At 56.0% G+C, this 20,999-nt stretch overlaps 1 protein-coding gene across 3 annotated transcripts; it reads left to right on the top strand.

The window, feature by feature from the left end:
- Positions 1–2,881: 2,881 nt before the first annotated feature.
- TPRA1 (transmembrane protein adipocyte associated 1) lies at positions 2,882–18,755 on the top strand. Of its 3 annotated transcripts, none has more exons than XM_007664819.4 (11): positions 2,882–2,983; positions 9,694–9,845; positions 10,311–10,443; positions 11,210–11,296; positions 11,492–11,564; positions 12,042–12,121; positions 13,234–13,344; positions 14,116–14,176; positions 14,540–14,642; positions 14,942–15,022; positions 17,085–18,755. In XM_007664819.4, the coding sequence occupies exons 2-11, from the start codon at positions 9,706–9,708 to the stop codon at positions 17,320–17,322; spliced, it is 1,107 nt and encodes a 368-aa protein (XP_007663009.2). In that variant the 5' UTR covers positions 2,882–2,983; positions 9,694–9,705; the 3' UTR covers positions 17,323–18,755. The 3 variants fall into 3 exon arrangements, with proteins under 3 accessions (XP_007663009.2, XP_039766281.1, XP_007663008.2); XM_039910347.1 differs by lacking the exon at positions 2,882–2,983 and adding an exon at positions 3,054–3,128 and having other exon boundaries at positions 17,088–18,755; XM_007664818.4 differs by lacking the exon at positions 2,882–2,983 and adding an exon at positions 3,054–3,128.
- The last annotated feature ends 2,244 nt before the right edge of the window (positions 18,756–20,999 follow it).

Genomic DNA, 20,999 nt, shown 5'->3' with positions numbered 1-20,999 from the left:
GTAAGAACTTGATGAACTTTCCAAGGACTCGAGGCATTAGACCAGAACCACGGTGCAAAGATTTTTCTCCCTTCTTCAAGTAGGGCGGTAAGAAGCAGTTTCACCCTTGAGGGATAGCACCAAGTCACTGGAAGGGCCTCTGAGCGCCGCAGAAATCAACTGAAATCCTGAGAAAAATCTCATGAAATGTTATGAAAAGAATATACGGATTGGGGTGAGAGCTGTGTAGTCTATGGGGACACTTGTGTTTATGGATAGATATGTTGTTGCTAGAAACTCTGAACATTTATTTGTGTGTTGCCTCCTCCATTATGCTTTATGAAGGCAGCCTTTTATTTCTGCTTAATTGTTTCATCTTGATTATTTGGGGAAACAGCATGGCATAGTGGAGAGAGCACAGGCCTGGGAGTCAGAAGTACCTGGGTTCTAATCCTGGCTCCGCCACCTGTCTGCTGTGTGGGCAGTTATGTCAGTTAACTTTTCTGTGCCTCAGTTACCTCATCTGTAAAATGGGGGTGTGAGCCCCATGTGGGACAGGGACTGTGTCCAACCCGATTATCTTCTATCTACCCCAGCATTTAGCAATGCCGGGCACATAGTGAATGCCTAACAAATACCACAGTTATTATTATTATTATTATCGCTATTTCTCTTGCATCTAGTTCAATGTTAAGCGGTGGTGGTGGTCACGGTGGTCCCGAACAACCTTCTTCACTGCTGTCAGATTTAGACCTGCCACAGATATCATTTCCAGCTATTTGAGCAATTTTGTAAGCAGTACCTTTTTAAACGACGGGAAAGAATCACCGACAATGAGATTCTGGAGGAAAGCCGTCTTATTAACAGTGAAGCACTTGGCTCCTTTGAGCTGGACACAAGCTGAGGGTCAACAGCAAGAACAGTCGCTGAATAGATTATTCTCTCTCACACACTTAGTACGGTCCTCAGCACACCTTAAGTGCTCAGTGAATAGGAATGATTGAGTGATAGTGAGCTGAAGTTGGGTGACCACAAAGGTACACCGTGATATTATGGGCGAATGCCTTCCAGGACTTGGACTTCAAGCAAATAGCATGCCTGAGAAACTCGGGGAAGAAATGGCAACCTGGCGATCAGAAACGGGCTGGCTTCCTCTTGTTATTATTATCATTTTGGTATTTGTAACGCGCTTACTATATGTCAAGCACTGTTCTAAGTGCTGGGGTATATACAATTCAATCTGGTCGGACACGGTCCCTGTCCCACTTGAGGCTCACAATCCAAACGGGAAGGCAAAGAGGTATTGAATCTCTATTTCACAGTTAAGGAGATCGAGGCACAGGGAGATGAAATGACTTGCTCAAGGTCACAGAGCAGACGACTAGCAGAATCGGGATAAGAACCCAGGGCCTCTGACTCGCAGATCCGTGCTCTTTCCACCGGGCCATGAGGCTTCAGTGAGTGAAAGACTTGCGATCATCCCAACTGCACAGTCCCCTATTATTTCGCCAGAGGCAGAACTTCCACAAGCAGTAGGCTCTGCAAACCGGCTCCCCCAACAAACCCATGCCGAGAAGCATCGTGGCCTAGCGGATCCAGCGCGGGCTGGGAGTCAGAAGGACCTGGGTTCTAACCCTCTCTCTGCCACTTGTGTGCTGGGTGACCTTGGGCAAGTCACTGGACTTCTCTTTGCCTCCGTTTCTTCTACTACAAAATGGGAATCCAATACCTGTTCTTCCTTCTACTCCGACTGCCAGCCCCATATGAGGCATGGACTGCGTCCAGCCCCATCAGCTTGCGTCTACCCCCCGGCTTAGTTCGGTGCTTACCACCTAAGAGGCCCCTGGCAGATCCCAAAAGAATAAAATAGAATAAAATTCATGCGCAAGGACTGGACTGTTGACCAAGCGACGATTTTTTCGGGCAGACGGGCACGTGTAAGTAAAATCTCCAAAGATGAAGACCCATTAAGAAGCAGCGTGGCTCAGTGGAAAGCGCCCGGGTTTGGGAGTCAGAGGTCATGGGTTCGAATCCCGGCTCTGCCACCTGTCAGCTGACTGTGGGCGAGTCACTTCACTTCTCTGTGCCTCAGTGACCTCATCTGGAAAATGGGGATGAAGACCGTGAGCCTCACGTGGGACAACCTGATGACCCTGTATCTCCCCCAGCGCTTAGAACAGTGCTCTGCACATAGTAAGCGCTTAACAAATACCCACGTTATTATGCTCCCTCTACCCCCCCCCCTTCACCTCTCCGCAGCTGAACCCCCTTCTCCCCCCTTTCCCTCTCCCGTCCCACCCCCTCAGCACCGTACTCGTCCGCTCAACTGTATATATCTTCATCACCCTGTTTATTTCGTTTAATGAGATGTGCATCACCCCGATTCTATGTATTTGCCGTTGTTTTTATGAGAGGTTCTTCCCCTCGACTCTATTTATTGCCATCGTTCTCGTCTGCCCGTCTCCCCCGATGAGACCGTGAGCCCGTCAGGTGGGCAGGGACTGTCTCGATCTGTTGCCCATTTGTACTTTCCAAGAAGCGCTCAATAAATACTATTGAATGAATGAATGATCTGTGTGTCCCGTACATTCGAGCGGGCTTTGGTGCCCCTGGTGCTCAGTGTTTTCTCCAGATGCCCAGTTTCCCAGGCCCGGGCCCAGTCCAGAGCTCCGGCAGGGTAGCTCGACCCATTCTCTAGCCGAAAACGGAGTTTCCATTGGGTAGCCTGGCTATTTACTTTCTCTTTTAAGCCGCGCCCGGGCCGGAGACACCGTCCTATTGGTCGAACCGGGGACGGAGAGGCGGACCTATATTTTTCAGTTAGGGATCGCTCCTCAATCCCCACCACCGAATCGGCCGAAGAGCCCGATTCTTCCCTCCCGGTTGCGGCTTTCCGCGGGGGCCGTGCCCCCATCCTCGAGGGGAACTTCCATCCCCGGAACTCAGGAGGTTCTCGAAGCTCAGAGTCCGGCGGCGGGAGGATGTTTTTGCGTTTCGGTGACGGGTGAGGCTCTTTAGGGACGGTCCCCTGTGGGAAGGGCCGGCTCCCCGCTCCTGCCCCTCCCCCGCTCGATGTGTCTCCGGGTAGGAAGCGCCGGGAGGCCGGGGCGCGGCAGCCGTCGGGTGGACGGGACCTGAGAGGTGCTCGGGTAAGGAGGTCGAGACCGGGGAGCCCCCCCCCCCCCCGCGGATCGAGCTGGCTCGGGAACGAAGCCCTCCGCCGCTGACGATCGCCCGGAGGCGGGGAGGGAGCACGCTTTATCCTCCCCGCGGAGATGCATTAAGACGTCCCCCGTGTGGGGCAGCGGGGTGCGAAACGCCGATGGGGAGGTTGCATCCCTGTAAGTTCTGGCCGAGGGCGGGTTTTTGTAAGAGGCCGCCGTTTCTAGTAGGGCGGACGAACCAGGTGGGAATTGCTGTAGAGTCAGGGTCCCGGCTAGAGTGAAGCCCTCCCTTGGGGAGACCTTTCCCCCACAAATCTAACCGGTGCCATCTAGCAGAATGAGACCGGGGGGTGGCTTTCAAAAGCTATTCTAGGAAGCGGTGCCATCTGTTGGCGTCAGGATCGGCTCCTCGAGGGAGACGGGACCTATTTCCCGATCTTGGGCAGGAGCCGGGGCGGGGGGAAGGGTGCCCTCCATTCCAGCCGTCGCCCTTTGGCGGGGCCCCGCGTTCAACCTGCCATCCCCTCTCTCAGAAGGACTCAGTGGTCGGAAGTGGATTTGGCCTGGATGTTGCTCTTCGCGAGCCGATCTGCCCGGAGCCCCCGGTAAAACCCTTCCCGGGTGAGAAGCCGGTCAGCTTTGGAGACTGGAAAGCAAATATTATGCAGACGGGGCGGGGAGGAGTCACCCGAAGAGGTGGGCACGCCAGAGGTCGAGTGATTTAATCGCTGCCGCAATGTTTGGATGCGTTTTTTCACCTTGATCTCCTCCCACGTGGGGGTGGTGACGCGGAAGGTGAGTGTAGTGTCGTGAGGCTGGGGGAGCTGGGATCGGGTGGCCCCGATGCTGCGAACCAGCTGCTTGACTGTGACTCAGGCCGAAGAGGGGACAGGTTATTCTTGCTTGGCCTCCCCCCTTCCCATTTCCTGCTCCTCCAAATTAGTTGAAGCCACAGCATCCCCGACTCGGCCCCGAGTTGCGAGCACGCTGATCTCTTCCATCCCCAGCTGCGGGTTCGCGCCTCTGCGTTTCCGCGGGCCCTTTTCCCGACGGAGCATTCGTGCAGGGCTTGGCCGGCCGGTTCTTCTCCTTCTCTTCCCCTTTTCCTCTCCTCCCCACCCCCGTCAGTTTTGTCTTCAGTCAGCCTCGGGACAGTCCTCTCTCGTACTTCTGCCTGCAGCTCGGGGACCTCTCGGCAGCCTGACAGGGGCCTGGAAGTGATAACGACCCTGGTATTTGTTAAGCGCTTACTCTGTGAAGAGCGCCGTTCTAAGCGCCGGGGGAGATACGGGGTCATCGGGCCGCGGGAGGCTCACAGTCAATCCCCATTTTACGGCTGAGGGAACTGAGGCCCAGAGAAGTGAAGTGACTCGCCCACGGTCACACAGCTGACGAGGGGCGGAGCCGGGAGTCGAACCCATGACCTCCGACTCCCAAGCCCGGGCCCTTTCCGCCGAGCCACGCCGCTTCTCTACCGTGCGCTGGCTTCCAGGGCTCCAGAGGGAGAGGATGAGATGCCACCCTCCCTGCCTCTTTTTAGTTCGGTAAAATGGCCGAAGCGTCCCAGAGTCTCTCCAACAGTTCCCTCCTCCCCGGGAAGCCTCGCCGCGGGCCGCTGACCCTGGCGACTCTCGGCCTCTCGTCGACAGCCCGAGAAGGTTCCCGTTGCCCACCCGGCTCCCCTCGGCTGGGAATCCCGACCCTCGCGGAACCGCATTAGGCTCCGTCGCTTGAAGCGGATTTCGGGTTTCGGAAGGGGCCTGTCTGCTCAGACCCTCTCTGGAGCTCTCAGTTTCCCCCTCTTCTAGCTTCTCCATTCAGCCCCCCTCCTGCGTGCCTCTCCCGTTTCGACTGCCGTAGATCCTGCCTCTCTGCCGCTCAAACGGGCCTCCCCCTAGGTTTTCGAGAGGCACGACCGCTGAAAGGAGGAGGAAGGAGCTGCTCTGCCGCATGGCGTAGCGGATAGAGCGAGGGTCTGTGAGTCAGAAGGTCGTGGGTTCTAATCCCGGCCCTGCCACTGGTCTGTCGTGTGACCTTGAGCAAGTCACTTGGCTTCTCTGGGCCTCAGTTACCTCATCTGTAAAAGGAGGATCGAGACCGTGAGCCCCACGCGGGACAGGGACTCTTTCCGACCCGATTTGCTTGTATCCACCCCAGCGCTTAGCGCGGTGCTTGACACGCAGTAAGTGCTTAACAAATGCCACAGTTGCAATTATTAATATTACCCCTAGAGAAGCAGCAGGGCGTAGTGGATAGAGCACAGGCCTGGGAGTCAGAAGGTCATAGATTCTGATCCTGCTCCACCACTTGTCTGCTGGATGACCTTGGGCAAGTCACTTCACTTCTCTGTGCCTCAGTGCCCTCGTCTGTAAAATGGGGATTGCGACCGTGATTTGCTCGTACCCACCCCGGCGCTCAGTACAGTGCCTGGCACGTAGTAAGCGCTTAACGAATACCATAATTATTATTATTATTATTATCCCAAACCCAAGTTCCAGAAGAGGGTCGGGAGCAGTGGGGCAGTGGACCCCCAAGAATAGGCCTCGTTCTCTTGAGCGCCTGCCTCCTGAGGACTATCAATCAACCAGTGGGAAGCAGGGTGGCTCAGTGGAAAGAGCCCGAGCTTGGGAGTCGGAGGTCATGGGTTCGAATCCTGGATCCGCCACTTGTCAGCGGTGTGACTGTGGGCAGGTCACTTGACTTCTCTGGGCCTCAGTTCCCTCATCTGTAAAATGGGGGTTAACTGTGAGCCTCACGTGGGACAAGTTGATTACCCTGTATCTACCTCAGCGCTTAGAACGGTGCTCTGCACGTAGTAAGCGCCTAACAAATACCAGCGTTATTATTATTATTGAGAGCGCACCGTGTGCAGAGCACTGCACTGAGATCTTGGGATAATACAACACAACACGTTCCCTGCCCACAAGGAGCTTGCAGTGTAGAAGGGGAGACAGACATTAATATAAATAAAGAAATTACGGATACGTACATAAAGTGCTGTGGGACTGAGGGTGGGGTGAATAAAGGGTACAGATCAAGTGCAAAGGTGATCCAGAGGGAAGAGGGAGTAGGCAAGATGGCAGCTTCTGCTTTTAGAAAGCAGCGACACAACCTTGTGTTACACTTTCTGTTTGGCTCCTAAACCTTTGACCTGGAAATCAATAGGAGCGGTGCTTCTGCCTTTACTCCCAGGTGGGGACTTTGTAATCTGAGCGCCAACTTGGAAAGAGCAGGTGACCCTGCCAGACTTGTTTTCCCTGCTCTTGGCCTCTGGTGTGATACGCATCTTGTGCGTGAGTGTGGGGGGGGGTGGTGGCAGGGGCTGGGACAATTATGAGCACTGTCCCAGCTGGACAGGAAAGGAGGTTTGCTGGGCCAGCAGAGACAGGGTCGGCCCCTTTCCTCTCCAATTCCCTGAAGAGTCCCTCCGATCCAGGGCCAGCCGAAAACGCCCCTCCCGCCTGTGGAGGCCAGGGATCGAACCTATTGGTTTGTGGCTTTCCCCCCTTCTGGTCCGACGTGGACTAATTAGGGTCTGCCACACTGGCCTCCGGACCCCCAGGCGATGTGGCCAATCGCCGGAAAGAGGGCGATGAAGGTGCCTTGCTTCCAGAGCGCCAAAAATAACCAGTTTCCGTGAGCGATAACATCCGCCCTCCGGGTCAGGATTAAAACGCGCCGAGCGCCTTAGTTTCTCGGAAAGAAGGCCCTCTGGAGGAGAAATCAGTCTGAATGATTCTCTGGTCAAAGCAGGAATCCGACATCCAGGACTGATGGATTGTTGTTGCTTACGGGCCACTGTACGTTTTCAGGTGCTTCTACCATTATGCTTACAGCTGACTCTCCTCCCAGCAGTCCTGCGGGTTAGGTGAGTATTGCTCTTTCCAGGAGGAGTCTGGGAAAAGCGAGACCCGGAAAGGTCAAGGGGCTGGCCCGAGATCACCCCGCAGGTCTTTGTGCTAAGGACAAAGACAAGAGCTCTCCTCTGTCGTGTCCCGCCCGTTCCTCTCCCACTTCATTAGCGTGCTCCTTGACTCTTGGCCTCATTGAGGTTCTCTTGACTTCCCCGGGTTTCAGCTCCTCCGAAACACTGGAGTCAGGGAGGCCTCATCCTTGGGTTTTAACTGAAGGGTTGACAGAATAAAGCACGAGGCACGGAACACGTGACATCCATCCCCTGCCGACCGGCTGGCGGGGGTGGGGGGATTCTAGGGGCAGATCCAACTTGCTTTGCCCACAGCAGAGTGGATGCCAAGTTATCAGTTAAGAAGATGATGCTTGATTTGGCCTATGTGTGTCGGGCCAGGAGGGGGTGGGGGGAAATGGAAGGGGGCCGGGGTAAGCGGGAGGAGAAGGAAGGGACAGAGAAATGGGAATTTTAGTCCTCTGGGCCGGAGTGAAGTCAGGGTCCAGGCCGACCGAGTGGGGCCCTGCCTTGGGCCCCGGGGCAGAGAAGCAGCATCGTGTAGAGGATAGAGCACAGGCCTGAGAGTCAGAAGGTCATGGGTTCTAATGCCGGCTCCGCCACTTGTCTGCTGTATGACCTTGGGCAAGTCACTTCACTTCTCTGTGCCTCAGTTCCCTCATCTGTAAAATGGGGATTGAGACCAGGAGCCCTATGTGGGACAGGGACTGTGCCCAACCCTATTATCTTGTACCTACCCCAGCTCTTAGAGCAGTGCCTGGCACATAGCGAGTGCTTAACAAATACCATTATTTTTATTATTATTATAATTATTGGGCCCAGGGTCTGTAGCCTGGCTCTTGAGCTATGTTGACAAACAAGCCTAGGCCCTGTGCTGCCTACACCACCCACTGCCCTGTGAAAGAATGCACCGCCCTCCCTCTCCCAGGCCGCTCTTGTGCCCTCCCTCCAAGGTGGTTGGGGAACCGGTTTTACCAAACTGACGCCTGGAGGAGTGGCTTTTTTGGGGTTCTACCTTGGTGGCTGGCAACCGTATATTTATACCCTTAACTGGGAACTGAGTCCAGGCTCCCAGATCCTGGCTCAGATGATGCTCTGTGTGCAGTCTCTTCTCTGACTTCTCGTGTCTGGGAAAGGACCGGCAAAGCTTAGGACTGACAGAGGGCCTGTTGGCATTCCCCCACTCCCACCCTCTGCTCTACCCCCTCCCCCTCCCCACAGCACCTGTGTATATTTGTATATTTTATTTATTGCTCTATCAGTGCTTTGCACATAGTAAGCGCTTAACATATACCATTATTATTATTATCTATTGTATTAATGACGCGCACATATCCGTGATTCTATTTATCTTGATGCTAATGATGCCGGCCTACCTGTTTTGTTTTGCCGTCTCCCCCTTTTAGACTGTGAGCCCGTCGTTGGACAGGGATTGTCTCTGTTGCCGAATTGTACATTTCAAGAGCTTAGTACAGTGCTCTGCACACAGTAAGCGCTCAATAAATACGACTGAATGAGTGAACGAATGAGGGGAAAGTGACTGAAGCCCCAGGGAAAGAGCAAGCAGGTAGGGTGTGGCCAGCCATCCCCATAACAAGAATCCTCCTCCTCCCTGGGACTCAACAGGATGGAGTTGCCATGAGCAGAGGCTGCCTCACAGGTGGGATTTAGAATGGTGAGACCCTTGGGAATCACGGAGAGGTCTTGGGGTTATTTGGGAATCGCTCCTCCTCCCCTCCTAATGCTGTGCATAGAGGCCATCTTACTCTCCGTGCCCCTCGCTTCCCCAGGAGGTGCCAGCCACGGTCATGCGGGGACTGGTGGGGTTCCTGGGCTGTCCGGCCCAGCGGTCGGTGCTGCGGGACAGGGCCCGCCCTGGGGCCCATCACTGGCTGGATTTGAATGGGGAAACAGGGCAAAGCCAAGTGATGAACTTCTGGAAACCAGAAGGGGGTAGCCAGCCGGCCAGGAAGTAGCAGATTTCCTCAACAGGTCTTCTCTCCGGTTCCCTCTCTCCCAGACTCAGGGGCAGCAGCTTTCCGGCTTAGCCGACGTTAGATGGTCTATTAAATGAACTCCCAGAAGCCTGCGGCCATTGTCCAAGAGAGATGCGGGGGATGAGGGGGCCGGTGGGGAGGGTGCGGGGAGGGGGTGTGTGTGTGTCTGTCCGTGTGGTGGGTTGGGGGGGCTCTCCCTCCCCTCTGACTGGGGACACAGCTGGGCAAGAGTTTTCTTCCTCGAGGGTGGCTTAGTGGGAGGGTGGGGGTGGGGGTGCCGTCACTGTGCTCCCATCCCTACTACTGTGAGGCAGTGAGGGGTGCGAGTCCTTGCTCCCACACGAACCCCTCTCTTCCCTTCCCCTCCAATCCCTGCTGGGCTGTGCAGGCACTAGGAAAAGCAACACCGGGGACTGTTTGGGTCAGAAAGGGTCCAGATCTCCGCTGGAAGGGATCAGGAGGTCATGAATGGTCTGCCAGGGAAGAGGGAGCCTTGCCCTAGGGCCTAGGCAGGGAGCCGGAGCGGGGATGTGGGTGGGGGAGGACAGAAGGCTCCAACCCTGCCCAACTCACCTCTCTCCAGCAAGGCAGCTAGCCCATCTCTCCTCTGCCCCGGTTCTACCTGCAGAGAGAAGGCAGGATGCTCCCCTCCACCACCGTGACCGGGTGGGACAACGGCAGCACCACTCAGCTGCCGGCCACCGGGCCACCCTCTGACATGAACATCTCCGTGCCGCATCGCTGCCTGCTCCTGCTGTATGAGGACATTGGCAAATCGCGGTGAGCGGGGCAAACCCAGAAGGAGGAGGGGGCACTGCGGGTGGGGGGTCAGCGTGGGTCGGGGGGCTTCGAGGGAGAAGAGAACAGACTGGGCGGAGGGATGAATTGGGGTCGGGGCCGGGGAGCCTGCAGGTCTGTGCTTCCAGGACCCTTGGCTCCTTGGGGAGAGGAGATTTGGGGTTCCGCAACTGGTTCACCCCTCCCCCTCCACCCTGCCAGCCCGACCTCTCTACAGAGACTTGGGGATTTGTTCATTCATTCGGTCATTGAGCGCTCACTGCGCGCAGAGCACTGTCCTAAGCTCTTGGGAGAATACAGTACAGCAGTAAGCAGACAGGTTCCCTGCCCACAACGAGCCGTGCGATCGCACCGGTGGCCGGGTCCTCGGGCCGCAGTCGCCAGGCCTTCTTGGGGTGTGGGGGGAGAGGCCCGGCTCACGCCGTCGGGTGGCTGTGTGCGGTGCAGGGTGCGATACTGGGACCTCATGCTGCTGATCCCCAACGTGCTGTTCTTCGCTTTCCTGCTCTGGAAGCTGCCCTCTGCCCGGGCCAAGATCCACGTCACCTCCAGCCCCATCTTCACCACCTTCTACATCCTGGTGAGTGCTTGGGCTCCGGCCGGGCCTCTGTTCGCATTCTCTCGCCCTCATCTCCCCTTCTTTCCCTTCTCTGCTCTCCCCTTTTCTCGGCCTCTTTGAGGTGGAGGGGTGGGGAGGTGCAGATCCCCAAGGGAATCTCTCTCCTGTTGGAGCCTCTTCTAAACACTCATCTCCTCCCCTCTCTGGGCTCAGGTTTCTCCTGGCTCCAGTCTCTGCCCCTTGGGGACTGTTTGGGGAAATGAGATCAGTGGCCTGGGGAAGCAGCAAAGAGAATCCGGCCTGAGTGGGCCAGTTTTCTCTTCCCAGCTTTGAGAAGCCCTGTCCCCGCTACTTGAACATCAGGGGGACGCGTAGCCTGACAGGTGGAAAGACTTGTCCCAACCCCAGAAGCGGGAGTAGGTGGACGAGGAGAATCGCTGACTGTACAGTGCCTCGTCTCCCTCCCTTCGCTGCCTTGAGCAGCCCCCATGTGGGACAGGGACTGTGTCCAACCTGATTAATCCCAGTGCTTAGAAGAGTGCCTGGCACATAGTAAGGGCTCAACGAGTACCGTTATAAAGATACACACGCACGAGTAATGTCCGTTTAGGTTAAAGCAAAGCTGTAACCTAGGCTCCACTCAGTTTCCCCTTCCTCTACAGATTGAGGCCCCCCCCTCCCCCCCTTGGGTTGGGCAGTATAGCCGGTGGTTTCTGAAGGCAGCCTGGCCTTAAATGCTGGTGCCGGGGCGGGCCGGGTGACCTGCTCACTGGGCCTGTTTTCTCAGGTGTTTGTGGTGGCTCTGGTGGGTATCGCTCGGGCCGTGGTATCCATGACAGTCAGCGCCTCAGATGCCGCCACAGTGGCCGATAAGGTGAGTCCGGGGTTCTGGGGCCGGGGGGAGGCTCCGGTCGGGGGGGGGGTCGGCCGTCCTCTTGGTGGCAGAGAGGAAAGACGTGGCCCGATCTGGAGGGCAGGTCAGGGGATCCCTCCCAGGGCCTGATGTGCGGGGCTTCTCGGTTCAGTCCTGCTAACGTGTGGCCCCTCTCCCCGGCTCTGTGCGTTTCAGATCTTGTGGGAGATCACCCGCTTCTTCCTGCTGGCAATCGAACTGAGTGTGATCATCCTGGGCCTCGCCTTTGGTACGGGCAGAGTTGGGGCTGCTGGTCTGGGAGGGAGCTTGGGGATTGTGAGGAGGGAGCGGTGATGGGAGGATCATTGATGGCAAACTGCTGGGCACCACCCCTCAAAAGAGTTAAACCCCAATCCCCCCTAAGTCTGGCAGGGATCCCAGTTTTAGGAGCATCAATGTGGTGTGAATGGTGCCCTCTCCCCTGGGACGGGGGGCGGGGCGGGGAGAGGCTTGCTGAGTTGTGGGTCTAGTCGGGACCGGGCCAGGCCGGTGGCTACGTCCTGATCTGGGATAGCCCTCGGGCCAAGCCCCGAGCTATCTTCGGCTTTGGGAGCCGGGTCGATCCGAGGGATGACTTGGGGGCTGGGCCCAGGTTGGCACCGAGACCGCCCCAGCGTTTCTTCCCATCTGAGACTGGGTGGACCCGGGTGCCAGCTGGGCCTGATTTGGGGCTGTTGGGGGCTGGGGGCGGCGGGGCTTGTTTCAGGCCACCTGGAGAGCAAGTCCAGCATCAAACGGGTCCTGGCCATCACCACAGTGCTGTCGCTTGCCTACTCGGTCACTCAGGTGAGTGGGCAGGAGAGGAAGCCGAAGGAGGAAGCTGCTGCTTTGGCCTTCCGTCTGGGGAAATGACCTGAATTTCGGTGGGGCGGGCCCAGCCGGCTGACGTGGGTGGCCAGCTCTTCAGAATCTCCTCCCAGTAGGGAAGAAGGGTCCAGAGGGGAAGCTGGCTCTGGCCCTACCCGCCCCGACCTCCTCACCCTGGGGATTGATGGCTCATCGAGCACACCCTCCCCTACTCCCCTCCCTCCCCCCCCGCCAATCGGGGAGCTGCAGGCCTGATCACGGGATCAGCCATTCCTGCCCAGATGGCCCTGCTGGCCCTCGAGGGTCACACTTTCCAGCAGAGTTGGGCTGCAGAGGTTGTCCTGCCTCAGGCCTCACTCCCTGACCCCAAGCTCAGTACTCCCCCTTCCCTTCCTGACCCCGTGCTCACACGGCAGTGAGATCCGCTCCTTCAGGGGTGTCTTGGGGAGGATCACCACCAGTGAGTAGACCTGAGGGAGGAGAGCAATCGTAGGAGAGCAGAAGAGAGAAAGGGACGATTAGACTGTAAGCCCGTCAGAGGGCAGGGACCGTCTCTATCTGTTGCCGACTTGTTCATTCCAAGCGCTTAGTACAGTGCTCTGCACATAGCAAGCGCTCAATAAATACTATTGGGTGAATGAATGAATGCCTTGGAAATGAGGTATGGGCCCAGCTGGGGATTTGGGTCAGGTGTGCTCTGGTCTGGCTCTAGGATTTCAGTCAGTCCATCAGTCCTTACGGTGTGCAGAGCACTGGACCGTGTGCTTGGGAGAGGACAGAAAGCTCCATCCCAGCCTGCTGGTGTGGGTGTGCAGTTTGAGGGGTGGTTCAGATTAGCTTCCACTAGGAGAAGACTATGCTGGCCAGGGCTGTTGGAAGAATCAGCCTAGAGGGCAAGAGTCTAGCTAGGGCTGGGGAAGGGGTGAGCATCAAAGCGGGCCAGGAGGCAACCGCAGATAGAATATGCTGGGAAAGCTGCTCAAGGAGGTCCCCGGAGCCCCCGACGCTGACATCTGTCACACGACCACCGTTACGCCCAAAGAGCTGGAGCTCTTTGTAACCTGTGACTTTTCTCCCTTAATGCCCCGCAGGGGACCTTGGAGATCCTGTACCCTGATGCCCACCTTTCGGCTGAGGACTTCAATATCTATGGGCATGGTGGGCGCCACTTCTGGCTCGCCAGTTCCTGTTTCTTCTTCTTGGTGAGGGAAAAGTGGTTGAGAGGGAGAGGGGAGCGCCAGCCGGGCTCTGTTCAGGAAGTACGGGAGGGAGGAGGAGGAGGAGGAGGAGGCGGCGGCGGCGGCGGCAGCCAGAGGTTGGGGTTCCTGTCCTCTGAGGAGCTCACTTGGACCCGCCCAGAAGATTCTATAAGAGGATCAGGTGTCTCAGGGCCCAAGATGAAAGTGTTCAGCTTAGCCTCCGAGAAAAGCAGCGTGGTCAAGTGGAAGGCACCCGGGCCTGGGAGTCAAAGGACCTGGGTTCTAATCCCGCTTCTGCCACTTGCCTGCTGTGTAACCTTGTGCAAGTCACCTCACATCTCTGGGCCTCGGGTTGCTCATCTGTAAAATGGGGACCAAATACCTGTCCTCCCTCCCACTTAGACTGAGAGCCCCATGAGGAACAGGGACTGTGTCTGATGTGGTTATCTTATATCTACCCGAGTGGTCGCTACTTGCTCAACAAAGACCACAGATTATTATTATTATTACTACTACTAATAACTGTGTTTGTGGTGTTGGTAGAGACCATGAGGGATTGTTCTAACTGTCCCCTTGGAGTCTAAGCAGCTGATTCAGGGCTTAACGAAGACCCCACCTCGGGTTTCCTAGCTCTCATGCTGCCTAGAGGCAGAGAATTGAATCCAAGCACCCGTGATGGGGCTTTCCTCTCGTTCTTTGCAGAGAAGGCTCTCCCTGGGGACAGGCCCGTCCTGGTCTCAACACCCCTTTCTCTCTTCTGCTCTCCTCCCTCAGGTCTACTCACTGGTGGTGATCCTCCCCAAGACACCCCTGAAGGAGCGGATCTCACTGCCGTGTGAGCACGGGGTCAGGAAGGGAAGGGGGAGTACTGAGCTTGGGGTCAGGGAGTGAGGCCTGAGGCAGGACATCCTCTGCAGCCCAACTCTTTTGGAAAGTGTGACCCTCGAGGGCCAGCAGGGCCATCTGGGCAGGAATGGCTGATCCCGTGATTTAAACGGAGCCGATCCCTTTGCCCCGCAGATGAGTGGCGTCCCTTGGCCTTCAAACAAGACCGAGGGGCCGAGGCCGGCCGGAGTCTGTCTTGGGGCAGTTATTCCCGAATCCTCAGATTCGAGCAGGGGCTGGTGAAGAGCGGTGGCTTCCGGGGGAAGGACGGCCCCGCCGAGGCTGTCGTCTCACCCCTCCTGTCCCCTTCCAGCCAGGAAGAGTTTCTACGTCTACGCAGGAATCCTGGCCCTGCTGAATCTGCTTCAGGGGCTGGGCAGCACTCTGCTGTGTGTGGACATCATCGAGGGGCTGTGGTACGAGTTAGCGGGCTAGAGGAGGGGGAGGCTGGGTGGGCGGGGAGTTTGCTGCCCATTGGCCTGCTGGTGGAACGAGGGGGTGGGGCCTCAGTGAGAAACAGAACGCATCAGCGCTTAGGACAGTGCTTTGCACAGAGTAAGCGCTTATCAAATGCCATTATTATATGGGGACTAGGGAGGAGGGGATGGGAGCAGGCTGGAGGAAGGCCTGGCAGTGTGGCCCCCTCACCACCTGCTCCCTGAGGGGATGCCTGGCAGGAGCCTCTGAGCTTGATCCCTGTCTCTTCTCTCTTCAGTTGTGTGGACGCGACCACCTTCCTCTACTTCAGCTTCTTTGCCCCCCTCATCTATGTGGCCTTCCTCAAGGGCTTCTTTGGGTGAGTGGCCCCAGGGGCTTGAGGTTGGGAGGGCGAGGGGATGAAGCTGGGCCAGAGAGTTTGGAGTCCAGCGCCTTCTCTGGCACCCTTTGGACACCATCCCGTGGCCCGTGTGAAAAGGCTGGGCCCTGGCTCCGGCTCCCATCCCGGTCCACATCTTCGCGTCTCGCTACGTAGCTTCCCACCAAAAGTTGCCCCAGTAGGAGGCCCGAAAAGCGGTCATCAGATGGTCCTGGAGAGGACTGGTGTCTTCTTCTATTCTCCTCCAACGCGGGAAGGATGGAAGGTGTGTCTGGTCAGTGGTCCCTGAGGAGCCAGGAGGGCCAGGGAGGACATCCCAGTTTCACAATCGTGTTTGGCAAAAAAAAAAATATAGTCATTTTTGATAGTTAAATATTTCCAGGCAGGGGCCCTCTTGTGACCTGATGAGCTCCTTTCAGTGATGAGTTATTAATAACGATAATGTAATGGTATTCGTTCAGGCCTACTACGTGCCAAGCACTGTGCTAGATACAAGGTAAGCAGACTGGGACAGCGTCCCCGTCCCACATGGGGCTCACGGTTTAAGAGGGAGGGAGAGCAGATGAGGAAACCGAAGCGGCTCAGAGAAGTCAGATGACTTGCCCGAGGTCACACAGCAGGCGAGTGGTGGAGCGGAGATTGGAACCCAGGGCCCCTGACTCCCGCTCTTGTGGCTCTTCCACCAGGCCACGTTGCTTTTCCCTTCCTCCATTCCACTCCCTTACCAGGTTGCAAATCAGTCGAGAAGCTAGGGTCAAACTTATGCCCCGAGACCCGAAATAACTTCTCGTGCCCTTCCCGCCTTGAATTTATCTCAGATGCCTCTCCTTTTCTGGTTCGTCTCCGGGTACCCCAGCGTCGGAGACGCGATAGGCCTGACGGGTGGGGAATCTGCTCAGTTTGCCCTCAGTCAGATGCCGCACTTAGCCAGTCTCATGCACTTTCCCCACACCGGACCTTGGGAGAGCAGCAGAGACGGCAGCCCCTCCAGCCCAGAGCCGGGAGCCCGACTGCTCAGTGGCAGTCGGGGAGTGGTGCTCCTGGCTCCTTTTCGCTCCTCTTACTGCCGTCTTCCCGTACAAGGGGAGGAAGAAAGCATCTGGGTGAGTGTGAGACTCTTCGCTTCCGGCTGTGTCTGTCTCCTCTTCCTACCTTCTGCCCTCTGCCCCAGTGGAGGCCCACCCACTTACACCATATCCGCCGAGAAAGGATGGGGATATTCACCAGGTATCTTTCCTTAGGTCCCATTTTATAAATTTCTAGATAATTTAGTGGTGATTTGCAGCATTTTCAAGGTGTGGCCCACGTGTGACTTTCCAGCCCCTTCATGTAATTTATGGCCCACTGTGACCCATTTCGGAGACTTCCTTTTAGAAAGGGTTAGGGATGTTTAGGTTCCAGGCAGATATTGTCTCGGCTGGGTGCCCTCAGTCCACGATGAGAATTTGAGCTGTAATAGACCAATCGATGGTATTTATTGAGCACTTAACTAGGCGCAGATCACCGTACTACGCGCTTGGCAAAGTTCAGTACAATAGAGTTGGTAGCCACGTTCCCCGACTACAAGGAGCTCACAGCCTACAGCGTCTAAAATAGATCTTAAAATTACGTAGTATAATTTTTTTTTAAATGCATCTTTGCACAAAAGACTACACTTCGATCCCTAAAAAGGCCCCGTCGTCGGATTTCGTCTAGGCTAATTCTGGGGGAGGAACCTGACTTTCTCCCCGTATCCCCGACCGGTTGGGGAAGCATCAGCCTCAGCCGAGCACGGCTGAATGCGGACGGGAGGGTGCCGAGCCTCAGAGCTGAACTTCGGCCTTCCGCTGGCCCAGATCGGTATATGGTTTTGATCACGCAGTGCTGTCCCCCTCTAGATTATAAACTCATTCTGTGGACAGGGAAATGTCTGCTAATTCCTTTGTATTATACTTTCCCAAGCGCTTAGTTTCGTGTTCTGTACTTAGCAAGTGCTCAATAAATACCGTCGATGGATCGACTGCTTCTTTCACCCACCTCAGTTCATGGCTCTCGTCCCCAGCAGCTCAGAGCCCAAGATTCTCTTCTCCTACAAATGCCAAGTGGACGAGCCCGAGGAGACGGACGTGCACCTCCCCTACCCCTACGCCGTGACCCGGAAGGAAGGGACCGACACCAGCTGCTACTCCAGCACCCAGATCGACACGGCCGCCTACTTGGACGACGTGGCGTCCATGCCTTGCCACGTGGGCAGCGTCGACAGCGTCGACAGCGAACGCTGGAAGGCCATCAACGCCTGAAGCTCCCGGGGCCGGCCCTGCGCAAACCTGGGAGTCGTGGGACCCTCTCTCCGAGCTTCACCCCTCAGGGGTGTTTCCTCTTCATCCCATCTCCCTGCCGGCCACGGTCCAACCCCTCCCTGGGCAGGAGGTGGCTCTCGAAGACTGTGGCCACCTTCCTCCCTGCCCTCTCCCTGTTCTCCGTTGGGAGAACGTGACTGCTGCTCTCAGGGAACTGGACTTGACTTCCTTTTCCCGGGCCTGGAAAGAGAAGGGAGAACCACCCTCCCCGAGGCAAAGGGTGCCCTGGGGTATTGAATTCCTCTGGGCCGCGAGGGTTGGCAAGTAGAACCGACTCGGGGCCCAGATGCCATCTGGAGAGCCGTGAGCGCGGGCCCCACCGACTGGGGGAGATGAGGCCTACTGGAAAGAATTCGGTGCCTCAGGCTGAGGGCTGCTTGTTTGGCGGTGGGTCCCCACCGGCCAGAACTCTGCCAGACTTTTGGCAGAGGCCAGGTGCCTGATGGACCTAGAGGAAGGACTCAGGGAAATAAGTGATGGCTGCTTGGCGGGTTGGGGGGAGGGGTGCCCCCGACTGGGGGTTCATTTCTTCAGGGTTTCATTTTGAAGGAGGAAAAAGTTCAAACCTGACTGTCGACGCCAGGCAGGACCACTCTGGGAAGGTTGCGAGGGAATTGGAGAAGGGATGAGAACCCACTCGGTGGGGGGGAAACCGTCCTCTGCCTCTCCGGGCCCCTCTGGATTTTGCCCTGGGTTTGGGGCCCGGACGGGAGCGGACCGTGACCTTTCCACCGGCGGCAGAGAGGGGAGGCAGGGGAGAAGCAACGGGAGAGGAAATCCGTTGGGTTTCTCAGTTGGGCCCCTTTACTCTCTGCTGCTGAGATCATTTCGGCAGGGCCAGGTTGGAAAGCAGTAAACTGGCAGGAGTGCCCGCAGCGCCCGCCCCCCCAGCCCTCCACTGAGGTCTACAGCGTCGGAATTGGGGACGAGGTAAAGGAGTCGGGGAGGAGGACAGTTCCTCATTTTAAAAATGGATTTCCCTGACTGTGCTTTTATTTCAAAAGTTCTGTAGGATCCTTATGGCTGGGTTGAATCATTCCACTTGGGGTTGGGGATGAAAGAGAGGCGACGAGGCCCAAGTCCGGTCCTACTGTCCCCTCCTCCCCAGCTTCAGTCTGATTTTCCTTTCCACCTCCATAGTCCCCTGTTGCCAAGGTTCTTCTTAATCGCAGAACCCTCACCCCCAATTCCTGTTGCTGCAGTATTGTGGCCCCACCGGGTCCATGGGATGGGGGTGGGGGGGAACCTGTGTAAAATGAGAAGAGTTGTGTCTATTTTTATGTATGTTTAAAAAAAAAACAAAAACAAAACACATTAAAAAAACCACAAAAAAACAAAAACCTCTCAATAAAAAAAGTGTGTGGAAACTGGAATTTCAGGCTTGGCCTTTTAAGGGGAGATGGTGGCCAGCTGTGGGTGGGTGGCGGAGCTAGAGAGAAGCAGCGTGGCTCAGTGGAAAGAGCACGGGCTTTGGAGTCAGAGGTCATGAGTTCGAATCTCTGCTCTGCCACTTGTCAGCTGTGTGACCGTGGGCAAGTCACTTCACTTCTCTGTGCCTCAGTTCCCTCATCTGTAAAATGGGGATTAAGACCGTGAGCCCCACGTGGGACATCCTGATTCCCCTGTGTCTACCCCAGCGCTTAGAACGGTGCTCGGCACATAGTAAGCGCTTCACACATACCAACATTATTAGAGAGAGGGTGGCCGTACGCAGGGTGGCCAGCTATGGATTGTGGCCAGACTGAAGGGCCGGCAGAACCCCAGTTGGCATCATCATCCGTCTACACAGCTCAGCAGGGGAGCAGGGCTAGGTTGGGGTGTTGGGGCTGTAAAATGACTTGGTGGTGGGTGGCTTTCTTGGTCTTTTTGAGTTCTTGGACCGAGCTGAAGAAGAGCGGGGAGAATTGTAAGGAGCAGAGCATAATGTAGAGGAAGGGAGGGTCTGAGTCGCATGTAATAATAATAATAATTAGGGTGTTTAAGTGCTTACTGTGTGCCGGGCACTGTTCTAAGCGCTGGGGTGGATACAAGCTAATCAGATTGGACACAGTCCCTGTCCCACGGGGGGCTCACAGTCTCAATCCCCATTTTACGGATGAGGTAACCGAGGCAGAGACTTGCCCAAGGTCACGCAGCAGACAAGTGGCGGAGTGGGATTTAGAACCCATGACCTTCTGACCCCCAGGCCCGTGCTCCATCCACTGCGTCACGCTCCTCTCCCCGACTCCACAACGAGCTCGTTGTGGGCGGGGAGTGTGTCTGTTATATTGTACTCTCCCAAGCACTTAGTACAGTGTTCTGCACCCAGTAAGTGCTCAATAAATATGATTGACTCCTCATAAACCTCCAGCGGTTAGAGAAGCAGCGTGGCTCAGTGGAAAGAGCACGGGCTTTGGAGTCAGAGGTCATGAGTTCGAATCCCAGCTCTGCCACTTGTCAGCTGGGTGACTGTGGGCAAGTCACTTCACTTCTCTGGGCCTCAGTTCCCTCATCTGCAAAATGGGGATGAAGACCGTGAGCCCCACGTGGGACAACCTGATTCCCCTATGTCTACCCCAGCGCTTAGAACAGTGCTCTGCACATGGTAAGCGCTTAACAAATACCAACATTATTATTATTATTACCCACTCCTCACCACATCCAGCACCATCTCCTGAATATTGGCTTAAAGGTACCGAATCAGCTCTCTTCCTCCCTTGCTGTTCCTTGTTGGCGGCTTTCCCACCTTCAATCCCTGGCTAACACCCTTCCTCCTGCCCGGAACCCCACCCCCTCAACCCCCGTCAAATCCACCAGACCACCGTTCTCCCCGACTACTAAACTCTTCCGAAATCCCATCTCTTCCAGGAGACGTTCCCTGGCGAATTTTTCTTCTCCCCCAGGTCTCATCCTCTCAACCATCTCAGCAATTTTGCGCCACCTCAAAATCTACGGCCTCCCGAGCTCGGGGAACATTTCGGTGCAGCAGTGTGCGTACTCTACTTAAGCACTTCTTCCTACTTGTAAAGGATTTGTGGGGTCTGTTGCCCTCAGAGTGTAAGCTTCTTACGGGCTGGGATCACGTCTTCTGCCTTGAGGGATGCATACTCTCCCAAGGACATAGCACAGTGCTCTGCACAAAGCGGGCACCGAACAAACGCTAGTGAGTCAATCCGTAGCACCTGCCTCTCCCCCTGCTCCACAGTCCTGAGTTTAGCCCCTCTGACCCTTGAGACTTTAGGTCGTGGGTTCTAATCCCACCTCTGCCACTTGTCTGCTGTGTGACCCTGGGCAAGTCACTTTACTTCTCTGGGCCTCAGTGACCTCATCTGTAAAATGGGGACGAAGACTGTGAGCCCCACGTGGGACAACCTGATTACCCTGTATCTACCCAGCGCTTAGAAAAGTGCTTGGCACATAGTATGCGCTTAACAAATACCATTATTATTATTATTATTAATAGTAATATTATTATTAATAGTAATATTATTAAATCAACCCCTTGGTTGGACTGGAGAAGGGAGACCTCTTGTGGCTGCAATTGGGAAATGCAGCGGCTCCATTTTCTTGCCTGCTACTCAATCGCCTAAGCGCCGAAAGATGTTTTAATAATTATTATTATGGCATTTGTTAAGCGC

This window comes from Ornithorhynchus anatinus, chromosome X1 (genome assembly GCF_004115215.2).
Source record: "Ornithorhynchus anatinus isolate Pmale09 chromosome X1, mOrnAna1.pri.v4, whole genome shotgun sequence".
NCBI classification, from domain to species: domain Eukaryota; kingdom Metazoa; phylum Chordata; class Mammalia; order Monotremata; family Ornithorhynchidae; genus Ornithorhynchus; species Ornithorhynchus anatinus.
The sequence above is the reverse complement of the archived record's forward strand: the minus strand, read 5'-3'. Positions and strand labels throughout refer to the sequence as shown.

Bases quoted from the DNA above. Each gene is read 5' to 3' on its own strand.
- TPRA1 (XM_007664819.4), top strand. From the start codon at position 9,706: ATGCTCCCCTCCACCACCGTGACCGGGTGGGACAACGGCAGCACCACT. The intron at 9,846-10,310 runs GTGAGCGGGGCA...TGTGCGGTGCAG, and splicing joins GAGGACATTGGCAAATCGCG to GGTGCGATACTGGGACCTCA. The intron at 10,444-11,209 runs GTGAGTGCTTGG...CTGTTTTCTCAG, and splicing joins TCACCACCTTCTACATCCTG to GTGTTTGTGGTGGCTCTGGT.